The following is an 11,803-nucleotide window of genomic DNA, read 5'->3' on the forward strand; positions in this document are numbered from 1 at the left end:
TTCCTGAGTGCTGTGCTGGAGGACGCATCATCTCAGAGCTCAAGTCATGCTCTTCCTGGGATGATAACTGCTAAGCCACCTGCATGTTCTTTTCCCCGGGGAGGAAAGCGTCCATCGGTCGACCTCCCCGGCTACACAGGATGAACCTGGGAGTCATCTTTGATGCCACAGTTACCTCACTCTCCCACGTGTAGCCAATTCTAAGGCCCTTCAGGGGCCTGCACTCCCTCACTTCTCTGCAGGGCCCTCGCTGGCTCAGGCACTCGCCTCCTGCTGAGTCCCCTGGGATTCCTTGGCCTCCCTTTACAGTTCTCTACAGCCACAAGCTCCATCTAGCCCCCTGAGAACCCCACAAAACTTGGTGTATGGAGAGTTAATCATATTATATGACTGGTCTACAGAAAAGAAGACAGTTTAACTATTCTCCAGTCACACACTCCAGAAATGAAATGGATGATAGAACTCTTGGCGGTAGTGGTGGGGCATGTGTTCCCGAGTGAACGGTGTGTAGGCTATCACCAAGGAGGCGGGGAAGTCACAGCTTGCAGGTGCCTTGTTCATTTCTCTCTGTTCCCTAGATCTCCGCGATGTATTCCTCAGTCAATAAACCTGGACAGTCGGCGCACAAAACCGGCCCGTCTCTGAAAGGGCCAGAGTCTCCCTGCCACTCCATGCAGGGACTGCCTCAGAGGTCACCGTCTTCCTGTAATGACCTCTATGCCACCGTCAAAGACTTCGAGAAAACTCCGAGCAGCACCAGCACACTCCCTCCAGCAAGGAGGCCTGGCGAGGAGCCAGAGCCTGACTATGAAGCCATACAGACTCTAAACCGAGAGGATGAGAAGCTCCCTCTGGAGACCAACGGCCACCTTGTCCCCAAGGAGAATGACTACGAGAGCATCGGAGACTTGCAGCAATGCAGGGATATCACCAGGCTCTAGCAACCCAGGAAGCAGCCTCAAGGAGCCAGTGATTGGCGCCCAGGACAGCTCTGCTGCGGAGGATACAAGGATACGAAGGGACTCGAGTCTCACACTGCTTCAGTTTACTGAGGTCCAGTGCAGATTCATAGCTGTTTCCCAGTTTCCGAAACAGTAAGGTACGGGGGGGGGGGGGGGGGGAGGGGCAGCCTGCCTGTTTGCCAGGGCGCTCATAGGATGACCTCCACATCCCACAGACAAGGCAGGCTGTGAGGGGAAACTCCAGCCCACCCCACACCCAGGCCCGCCTGCCTGGGAAGAGCCTGGGGTTTCTTCCCTACTCTACTTCCCTCTGTCTGCTCCTAGTGTTGAGATACTGGCATTTCATCCCTTAAGACCTCCCTCCCCGCCTGTGGCTCATCCCAAGGATGTTCTCCCCAAAGGACCTTCCCTGTTGCACCCTGGGAGTCTGGACAGTGCAGGCTACTCCGTTTGGGGTGGGGTGTCCCTGGTGTCTCTGGGGTCTTCCCTCCTTATTTGAACACTCTATCTGTAGTCTTTCACACGGTACATGAGGTCAGTTTGGATATTCTTTCTTTTATTTCTTTCTGTTCAAAACTTTCCCCTACAGAGTTTGAATTCTTAGTAACTCCTGCGGTACTTCTGTGGTTGTTTAAACTCGGCGCTCCTCCTTCCAGACAGAGCCTTAATGTTGGTGTTGGGACCCAGACCACGTGTGTGGACGGCAGCCATGGCATCTGTCCCCAAAGGGCTGCAGACCTGCATTTGTGTTTCCAGTGATCTTGCTGCCCACACGTGTGACTTTCCTGTTATCTGGTGGTAATCTGAGTAAAATGTAAACATTTATTTTATTATATAAATTTATAAGATGTTTTATGTTTAATGTCTAATTTCTAGAAAGTGCCAGAAATATATATAACTATTTTGATTTTATGTACAATGATTTATACTCTCATTTTGAAAAGATTCCATAAAGCACATAAGCTAGATAATTATGAGCAGGTTTTATTCTTTTCTCTAATAATTAATAGAACATTAAAGATTTGTAAAGACTCACCTTTTCAAATGGTACTGGGAGCTCCAGACACTGAGACCACTGGCAGCAAAAATACAATAGGTATAAATAACTATGTCACTGCTGAAATGCTCAATGTTAAGAATAGAACGAAATCTGACTTAGGAATTTTGAACTTCCTCAAAGTACCGGACTTTGCCTAAAGTCTGATGACATCTCCGGGAACATCAGCAGTAGTGTCCACAATGCAGTAGCTGCCAGTGCAAATTGCCTGCTTTCTTCTTCATTTAGCAAAACTCAAAGGCTCAAGTAGCTCAAATTAAAAGTTCAGCCCGGTTTGAATTTCATCATCTCTCTAGATCTTCCAAGGCCAACACTGGAAACCAGGTTTACTTTTTGTTCTGATAGGAGCCTAGCTTAAATGTAGGAAGCCTTCCTACACTGATGTCAACAAAGAGAGAGGCCTTCACCCCCTCCTGCCGTGACAGTGACAGCGGACTCTAATCGTGCTGTTTTCTCTCCTTGTGACCAAGAGTGTGACTAGAGAGGGTCACGTGACCAGCTCTGTGGCCTGTGTTTCCATCCTTGTATTCATGAACTGGCTTTGTTGATGCTGGTATCATGCTTATGGAATTGTAAACTCTCTCAGGCGGTGTTGCCATCTGCCTCATCATCGATGAAATACCGAAAAGATACCCATGGCCACTGCTGGTCAGACGGGTAACAGTGGGGTAGCCCTGGAACTCCAGGAGCAGCAGATGGCTCTTTTGCAAACCCTGATTTTCACCACTGTCTATTGAGTTGGACCCAACCACCTCTCGGGTCACAGGGGTCACAGGGCACTACCCATGCCACAGGGCACTCCTGACCTTGTTCCCGCCACAGCACCATTCTGCACAGGCATCTGACAGCTCAGAAGTTTGATGGTTTTATAAAGAATCTTAATCTAGCAGGGAAGCTGGTGTGACTTCTGAAGAGTAAATCTTTCTTTAGAGGAATGTTCATTCTAAATAATCATACCATCTTGAAATCTCATCATCACGATGTCCCCAGAGTTTTCAAATACAGCATGCAACACAGTCATAAAATGTGCACTGAATTGCTGTCCTGGTTTGAAAACCAGTTGTAAAAATAAGTTGTGAATATTTACCAGACGATATCTTGAGTATTTTTTACAAGGAACCGTAAGGGCCTCGAACATAAATTTCAAAAGAATAAGCAATAGTGAGGGAGGAGTGGCCAAGGGAAGCAGCTTTGCTCAGTGGAACTTCAGGTACATAATTATTGTGTATTTATTGCTGTGTGGTCACTGCTGGACTTGAGTTACCAGGCTTTTGTCTTGTTGCAAGTTTTTACTCTTTCACTTGGCTCAAAATCTGTGTTTCTATCTTTTAGCTGAACAGAGCCCATAGTTTGTTTTAAAGCCTTAACCTAAAGTTTAAGTTACAGAGTCTAAGTGTGTGGATCATCAGAAAAGGAGTCATCAAAAGCAGGTTGCCCTGTAGACGGAAACACTCAACCACAGTGAGCATCTGATTACACCTATGTGAGCCTATCCACAAAGAAAAAATAAATTACAAGTTCTCTCTTTAAGTCAGAATTATAAATCTGTCTAGATTAGAAGTAGGTTTTTTTTGTTTGTTTGTTTAAATGCTTTCAAAAGTTTGAAAGCATTTTACTCTGTTTCACATACTTCCCAAATGTAAATCCTGAAAATTAGAGACTATATTATGTGAAATGTTTAAGAAATTCTGAAAGTCATCTTTATAAATATGTTGGCCACATATTTTTGACTTGTCCTTATCTAAACCACATCATTTAGTCTGTCAACGTTCTAAATAATACCAATACTCTTTGTGAGAAAAAGTTTACTGGTTGTCCTACGTTAAATTCAACAGAATTAGACCCTCCCACAGTAAATCCTAGTTGAATGCTAAAATAGCAACAGGCACTCCACACAGGGAACTAACATTCCACCCAGCATGCCAGAGCACTTCTCTTACTTGATTTTCACATAGGTAATTAAAACATCCCCTCCCTTCACCAGTGACAAACTACATGTATCCTCACATGGGTATGTCTGTCTTATGAGTTCTGGCCCTGGCACTAATCAGACTGTGTTCTGTTACATTATTTGGAAAGGTTATCCTCCTAGTGTGATGAACTTGTGTCCTACCAGCAGAATTAAAAGAAACCACTCTCCAACAGTTTCATTTGGTAATTATGGGATGCCTTCTTGAGCTGCCTTCATTTAGTTTTCCTAATGAGTACATTCAGATTTTAAATTGTGTTCATAGTTCTCCCAGTTGGAAAACAATGCTGTCTGAGGCTGGCTTTGTTACGCATACTCGGCTGAGAGAAGGATTGTAAACAGGTGTAGTGTTCATTACATGTCAAGGAAGAGATTTTGCCAAAAGCAACAAAAGAGAAACCCTGAGCCAGACTGGCAGGCAGGGTGGCCTCCCAGGTAGCAGAAGCCAGTTATCACATGGGGAGGACCTATTATAGTTCTTGTTGAACCCGTACATTGCCAGCAGGACCAGTGGATGATTATGGAATATGGATGTACAAAGCCTGTCTTGTGCCAATGCAGTGGCTGATTCCAGACCGAAGCAGGATTTTGTAATGGGTGAATGAAGCAGGATTTTGTTCCTTGTGATGGCAAATAGGAACCCCTGTGATCTGGGGTGCCAGTCTTCTGAAAGTGTTGGTTTCTGGTACCCAGACAGCTTAGAATTGGCTGTGGAAGTCAGAGTCTGTTTTGAGGCCTCTTCCCTGGAGCCCCTGACATGTGTGTTACCCTGTGCCAAGGAAGCATTGAAAGTGTAACGTTTGGTATCACTGAGTGGCTGATGTGGAACTAGGAACACGTATGGACAGCATAGAGCAGGGGTTTCTTTACAGTGGCGTCTGCACTCTGCTTGCCGGGGACTGTCTGTTCCTCAGTACAGAATTCCTCACAGCATCCAACAGGCTGAACACACCCACACTGCAAGTGCCTCGCCTAAAATACAGAGCCCAGCAGAAATGAGAATCTGTATCAGGAAGCAGGAAGCAAAATGTTAGGTCATGGTACAGAAGAGAAAGAAAAACGGCATGGTTTTTTAAATCCTGTTTTTACTCATTTTTTGAGTCTTTCAATTGTTTTTTTTACTTCTTACCCCTAAATACTTGTATTTTATTGTTCTTCAAGTTCTTATTTTATTTAACTGAGAAATATTTGTTCAGACTCTTTATGTCAGGTGAAATTGGAAGTGTAATTTTGTTTAAAAGGCAATATTAAAGATCATTCTATTTACTATTCATATATCCCAATACATATTTTTCCCTTGGATTGTTACTGATATTCAACAGGCTTGTCTTGTTTAAGATGTAGGAGCCAGGCATGGTAGCCCATGCCTGTAATCCTATGACTTGGGAGAGTGAGTGAGCAGGAAGGTCTTGAGTTCAAGGCTACCCCAGCTATAAGGCTTTTTCTAAATGTTCTGATTATCTCAAGTCACCTCATATGTGTTATAATGGGTAGGGACTCTCTCTCCTCAGACTTCTATGTTAAACTGCCACAGGAAAATACTGTCATGTTGTCACCTTAATAATCATGTTGTAATTACATGCCTTGTTTTCTGGGGGAGTTTGAAATACAGCCAGATAAATAAATAGGCTTTGTAGCTCTCATTCAAGCACTTTCCTTGATGAGGATAGTTGAATTAACATGTCTCTTAGGTTCCAAACCAGTTTGAAGGTACTCCTCTTACTCAAGTGTGGCACAAAGTAATTCAAGACACAAAGCAGGCACTAATTGTCATTGCAGATCTTTGTAACTGTCTGATCATCCAATTCATGAAAGGGTAGAGAGTTCTTTTTCAAAAGTGAAAATGCTTAAACTTTTGAAAGCATTTATGGTGTTTGTCTAGTAGAGGTGCTATATGAAAAATGAAAAAAGGAAAAGAAAAGAAGAAAGAAAGAAAGAAAGAAAGAAAGAAAGAAAGAAAGAAAGAAAGAAAGAAAGAAGGAAAGAATTATAAAATGCCTGGAGAGATGAGTCTGGAACTGCAATCATTCTGTGTATTTTTAGTACTTTTTAAAAATGTGTCAAATACACATTTTACTCTGAAGGAGGACAAAAAGCAAAATTTGAACTGAGTGTTGTGTGTCGCTTACTGACTGTTTCTCTCTCAAAAATTTACCATTCCTACTTCCCACTGGCCACTTAGAATCTTTACCATTACCTTAAAATGGTTTTCCACCTTTCTAACGCTGGGACCCTTTAACGCAGTTGTGGTGACCCCCAACCGTAATTGTTTTGTTCCTGCTTCATAACTGTAATTTTGCTACTGTTATGAATCATAATGTAAATACCTGATATGTGACCCCCAAGGGGTCGCGACCCACACATTGAGAACCACTGTCTTAAGGCGTAAATGTATATAAAGGAGGACTTAACTCAAAGGTTAAACTTGTTATTTAGATATTTTCTCTGTAACTCGAGAATAAGCCAAGTTTGTGAATAGCGTACTGTGGTCATTAAAGCTGTAATCTATAAGCCAGGAGAAGCAGCCTTTCAAGTAGATTTTTTTCTAAAGACTTTCACTGTTTCAGCTAGGAAGATCAACTCCTGGAATAAAAGATGAACAAGATTCCCATAACCTTTCTAGCAGAATATAGATCTGTCTGCTACTGTCCCAGAGTGTTTGTTCTTGCGTATGGTGTATCAACAATTGTATGGGTGGAGAGGGAAAAAAAAAAAAAAAAAAAAAAAGCACATTTTTAAAATTTCTTGCAAAAGTGAATTAATGTGTTCAATGACATCCTCCAGTTTTGTCTGACCAGAATTATGCGTTTTTGGAGACAGGAGCACAGGGCTGTGGTACCTGTTCCATCATCAGCTTTACCATATCACCTCAAGCAAATGATTGAACTTCCTTGTGCCTCAGTTTCTCCATATTACAAAATGGGGATAATGATAACCAACCATTGCCTACCTCATAGGGATGTTTTGGGGACAAGTAAGATAATGTAAGTATGAATGCTTTGACCTCCTTGAAAGGTGCTATATAACTTGAGGTTGCATTGTTTTTAATGATCCAGTTCATTGTATTTAGGATTAGATAATAGCAATACTTTTTGTCATGTTTCGATTTGACGTACATTTCTACTCCTCTTCTATGGCCAGACCACGATTTTTTCATTCAGTAACGGTACTTAAGGAACTGACACGGGTGTTTGTTTTCTGTCTCTGATGGTAATAATGTCGACTCTGGAGTTTAATTTGTGGCGGCTTCTAGTTTACACGTAATGAACCTTACTCAAGCTGTATTCTGAAAGTGTAATTACTTGTAAATAGCAGGTATGTTGTAATTAAAGGCACTTATCAACTAGTCTTTGTTCTTTTTAAATTGTAATAAAGGTCATTTTTATATGAAAGTTTGTTAAAATTCATTTGACATTTGGAAAGGTCAGAAATGGCTGATCTACATGCTCTTAGTACATACCAGGTATAGGATGCTAGCCACCAACTGTCACCGTAGCAAGAAGGAGACTATGCCTGATGATCAGACCGAAGAGTGCTGTGGCTAGGGCCGGGAAAAGCATGAGTGTGTGAATCCAGAAGCAGGACTTGTCTGTGCTGTTCAGGATCAGAGGGGCGCTTATCTTGGGGACTAAGTGAGGTATTGCCTATAGCATCTGTGCTTTGCAATTGCTAACGACTTCCCAGGAAGCTAGCTTAGCTAGTGTGGCATTACCCACCTGTGCTAGGCACAACTCTATGCTTAGGCCCCTGCCAAGAGGAAACCCAATAAGCTTGTCTCAGAAGGAAGGCTTGGAGCCCAGGGCCTCGCTCGTGCGTAGCCTTGAATGCTTGGCTGTCCTCTCCTGATCAAGACTGACCCTGGGACCCCAAGGTGAAACACCGAGGCTTTCCTTCACCCTGTGGCCCAAGGCTATTCCACCTGTGTAAGCTCAGAGTAGAGAAAGCATAGTTGCGTCCTGAAATCCCAACACCCACCTGGACCAGCCAGGGAACTGGAGTGTCACAGCTCAGCAGTTTGGTCTGTGCTCTGTCGCCTAGGGAACAGAGCAGGCAGCCCATCCACCATGAGTGGCCTGCCAGTTGCCACACAGAGCAGACATTTAGCAAAGGATAAGAGAAGTCTGACACTTCATTAAAACAGTGGAACACAGTCCACTCGTATTGTCATTTCTTAAAAATATATATATACATATATGTATATATTCACTGGTGTACTTAATATCTGCACATAAGATTGGCTTCGATTCTGTGCATTTATTCAGACCTCAGTGCACATGAGCTCTTCCTTGTGGTGTCTTTGTTCATCATCCTGGGACATGATGAATCAGTCTTAAGGCTGGACTTCATGTTGTGAGGAGCCAACTGTGGACCAGGCCTCACATCTGTCCCTAAGACATCTCCATCTGTATGTCCCAGTGTCATCTCAAGATGTCATTCTGGAGCAGAATCATCTTTCCCAGCTGTCCTATTCACCCTTTGGAAAACAGTTTAGAGAGTGAAGTGTTCTCTGTGACACTTTTGTTGCGCTCAGAAAATAATAAATGTTTGATTTGGTTCAAATTCTTCCACTTTTCTGTCCTCCACAGTTCAGTGAGCCTGGCTTGGTTGGACTGGTGTCTTTCAAGCCTCGGGATTTTGTATTTGGGATGTTCCCTTGCCAAAAGCTTCTCGGTGGTTATGAATTCCTAAAGAAATGGCAGGGGACCAAGGCAGAGATGTCCTCCAAGTTAGACCAGCCCCAAAAGTACCAGTGAAGTGGGGGGGGGAGGAGGAGAAGCAGCTGACATAGGAATAAACAGCCTCCCCACCTGACAGAGAGCACACAAACAGACAAGTGATCCAAACAGACAGCTTTTCCATGCTCAGTCCCAAAAGAAAAAAAAAAAAAGAAATAATAAATTATTGTACTAGCAAAGGGGGGGGGGCAAAACAAATCACAGGGAAACCACTTAACTGATTCATCTGCGCCGTATCCAAGTGCTAAAAGTATGAACTGAAGGTGAGTGTCTCGCTGGAGCTCATACCCTCGTGGCCTTGGAGCTCACCTTTAAATGTTTGGCCTGGTTAAATTCCCAGGGTATTCACTATCTCATCCTCACAATAGATAATGGCCTTAAAAGGCCTCTGTGAGCAGGTTAGAGTTAATGTGAGGCCACAGGCGTAAGCCAGCTGTGGGGCAGCACCAATGCCAGGGCTCCAAGCCAGGCAGATCTAGATCTCCCATGCCTTCAACACCAGTCAATGCTGGGCCCTCCTGCCCTGTCCCCTGTGTCTCCCTCTACAGTTCTGCCCCATCCTGTGGCCCTCTACAGTGCTTCAGACAGCCTTCCACAGTGTCACCAGAATTATCCTCCAAAAAAGCAAGCATGCTTAAGTCAGGAAAAGGAGAAGAGAGTACTCAGTATGGTCGATATGAAGGCCCTACTATTTTGCAGGTATCATTCTAGACTATGGGGATGCAGCTCCACCAGGGGTGGTCGGCCAACTCTGACACCTAGTACATGTTCAGCAAAGGGAAGTAGACTGCGGACACCTAGTAAGAGTGGCAGAACACAGGCCACCCACACTGTCATCTTTTTTGTTTTTAAAGAAAAAAACACCAATGTACCTTCCTGCCTCTGCAAATAAAAATCTGTGTACAAATAGAACACAGTTCTGGCCAGTGATGCCTGTGTTCCTGTAGGGAAATAAAGGATGATGTGTCAAATTTCAGATCCCAAGTGAGATACATAAAACAAGAGAACAAGTGGAATCATTGCTGAAATAAAGCGTGCTGGTTTGCCTAAGGCAGGAAGAACACTGCTTTTCCTGCTGGATGGTTGGTGGAAGGGGTTACTCAAATTATGTGAGACAGCTCTATAAAACTGAAGAAGAAAAAAGTAAAATAAGAGAAAAGAGAAAGAAAGAAGAGCAGAAACATAGAAGAGCCTGGAAGAGGCTGGTGAGTCTGGGATCTCAAAGAACTGTGATAATAGTGCTTTTTAAAAAAAAATTAAAAAAGAAAAAAAACTCTAGAAGCTAGGCAGAGGTCAGAACCATGGTGAAGAGAAGAAGTGGTCACGAATCGCCTTGCGACTCCATAGGCAAAGAGAAGCTGTGGGAAGGTTTAGAACGAGGCTATAACGATTGTCTCTCAACATAAAAAATAACATATAATTGGATTCACAAATTTATGCCAAAAATGGAAACAAATTTCAGAGGTGACTGCAAGGACCATGGAGATAGTTCACTCAGCAAAGCGCTTGCCTTCTAAGCTCCAGGGCCCTAATTTGATTCCTGAGCACAGAATTCGTGTGGAGGAAAAAAAAAAAAAAAAGCTAGCTAGGGCAGTACGCAGTACACACCTGTCATTTCAGCACTGAGGAAGAGATACCTTACTTGGAGACTTCCAGGCCAGAGAGAGATCGTACCTCAGAAAGGAGGGAACAACACCTGAAATCAAAATGCCTCAGTTACTGTGGTGGTTTGAATAAGAATGGCCACCACAGGCTCACATATTTGAGTGGTTGGTCATCAGAGTGTAGCACTACTTGAGAAGAAATAGGAGGCATGGCCTTGTTGGAGGGTGTATATCACTGGGGGGGGGGTGTGCTTTGAGCTTTCAAAATCCCAAACCAAGCTCCTCAGTGTCTCCTGTTTTCCCTGCTGTGTGGATCCTGATGTAGGACTCTCACCAGCTCCTCCAGCACCATGGCTACTTGCCTTCCACCCTGTTCCCACCATGATGATAACGAGCTGAACCTCTGAAACTGTAAGCCAGCCCCAATTAAGTGCTTTATTTCATAAGAGTTGCTGTGGTCATGATGTCACAGCAATAGAACTAAGAAACTAACGAAGACAGTTACTTCTCTGATGCTGTGATGAGATATCATAGCTGAGAAAACATGTAGCTTCTGGTTTCCGAGGATTAGAATTCACGGTGGTGGAGCAAAGCTGTGGTGGCCAGAAGAGCTTATGTCTTGATCCACAAGTAGGGGACAGAAATAGCTAACTCAAAATAGCACAAATCTTTGGAAACTTCAAGGCCTGCCCTCTCTGACATACCCCCTCCAACAAGGCTATACACTTTCTAAGCGTTCCCAAACAACTCCAACAATGGGTGTGGTAGTTTGAAAGAAATGGCCCCCACAAACCCATAGGGAGTGGCACCATTAGGAGGTACAGCCTCGGGGTGGGTGGCTGCAGGGAGGGCTGGGGGGGTCTCAGAAGCTCAAGCCAGTTCTCTGCTGCTGCCTGTGGATCAGACTCTCAGCTGCTTCTCCGGCACCATGCCCGCCTGCATGCTGCCATGCTTCCCGCCATGATAATGGACTAACCCTCTGACAATGTAAGCAAGCTCCAGTTGCGTGATTTCCTTCTAAAGTTGCTGTGGTCACGGTGTCTCTTCACAATATTAATTTCCAAACTAAGACAACTAGCGACCAACTATTCAGACATATGAACCTATAGGGACAACTCTCATCGAAAGCTGCGCCTTCCACTCCCTGCCTTCGTAGGCTTGTAAACATTTGATATTGTAAAATTTGCTTAGTCCAACTTCAGACTAGAGCATGGTGCACTGGTCTCCATAGGCTTTCACAGCCTTGACATTGTTTATCCTCTGGCCAAACATGCACACACACTCAAATGAGAGAAACAGAGAGGCGAGAGTGTGAGAGAAATATTCCCGAAGATCAAACAAGCTGGGCTTGTGGCTCACACCTGTAATCCCAGCAGGAAACTACGGGAGCAGAAGGCTTGCCACAAATCCAGGGCCCCTATGGATTACAGACTGAGTCCTAGCTCACACTGGCTGAGAGATCGAGGCCTTGTCTC

The 11,803-nt window shown here is 44.1% G+C and overlaps 1 protein-coding gene across 2 annotated transcripts in view; it reads left to right on the forward strand.

Annotated features, from left to right (window-relative positions):
• The window catches only part of Pag1 (phosphoprotein membrane anchor with glycosphingolipid microdomains 1), a 133,929-nt gene extending 126,549 nt beyond the window's left edge, over positions 1-7,380 (forward strand). For both annotated transcript variants that reach the window (XM_021645645.2, XM_021645647.2), the window contains one exon: positions 579-7,380. In XM_021645645.2, the coding sequence (XP_021501320.1) occupies positions 579-941 (363 nt within the window). In that variant the 3' untranslated portion in view covers positions 942-7,380. The remainder of the gene's footprint in view (positions 1-578) is intronic.
• The last annotated feature ends 4,423 nt before the right edge of the window (positions 7,381-11,803 follow it).

This window comes from Meriones unguiculatus, chromosome 6 (genome assembly GCF_030254825.1).
Source record: "Meriones unguiculatus strain TT.TT164.6M chromosome 6, Bangor_MerUng_6.1, whole genome shotgun sequence".
Classification (NCBI taxonomy): Eukaryota; Metazoa; Chordata; class Mammalia; order Rodentia; family Muridae; genus Meriones; species Meriones unguiculatus.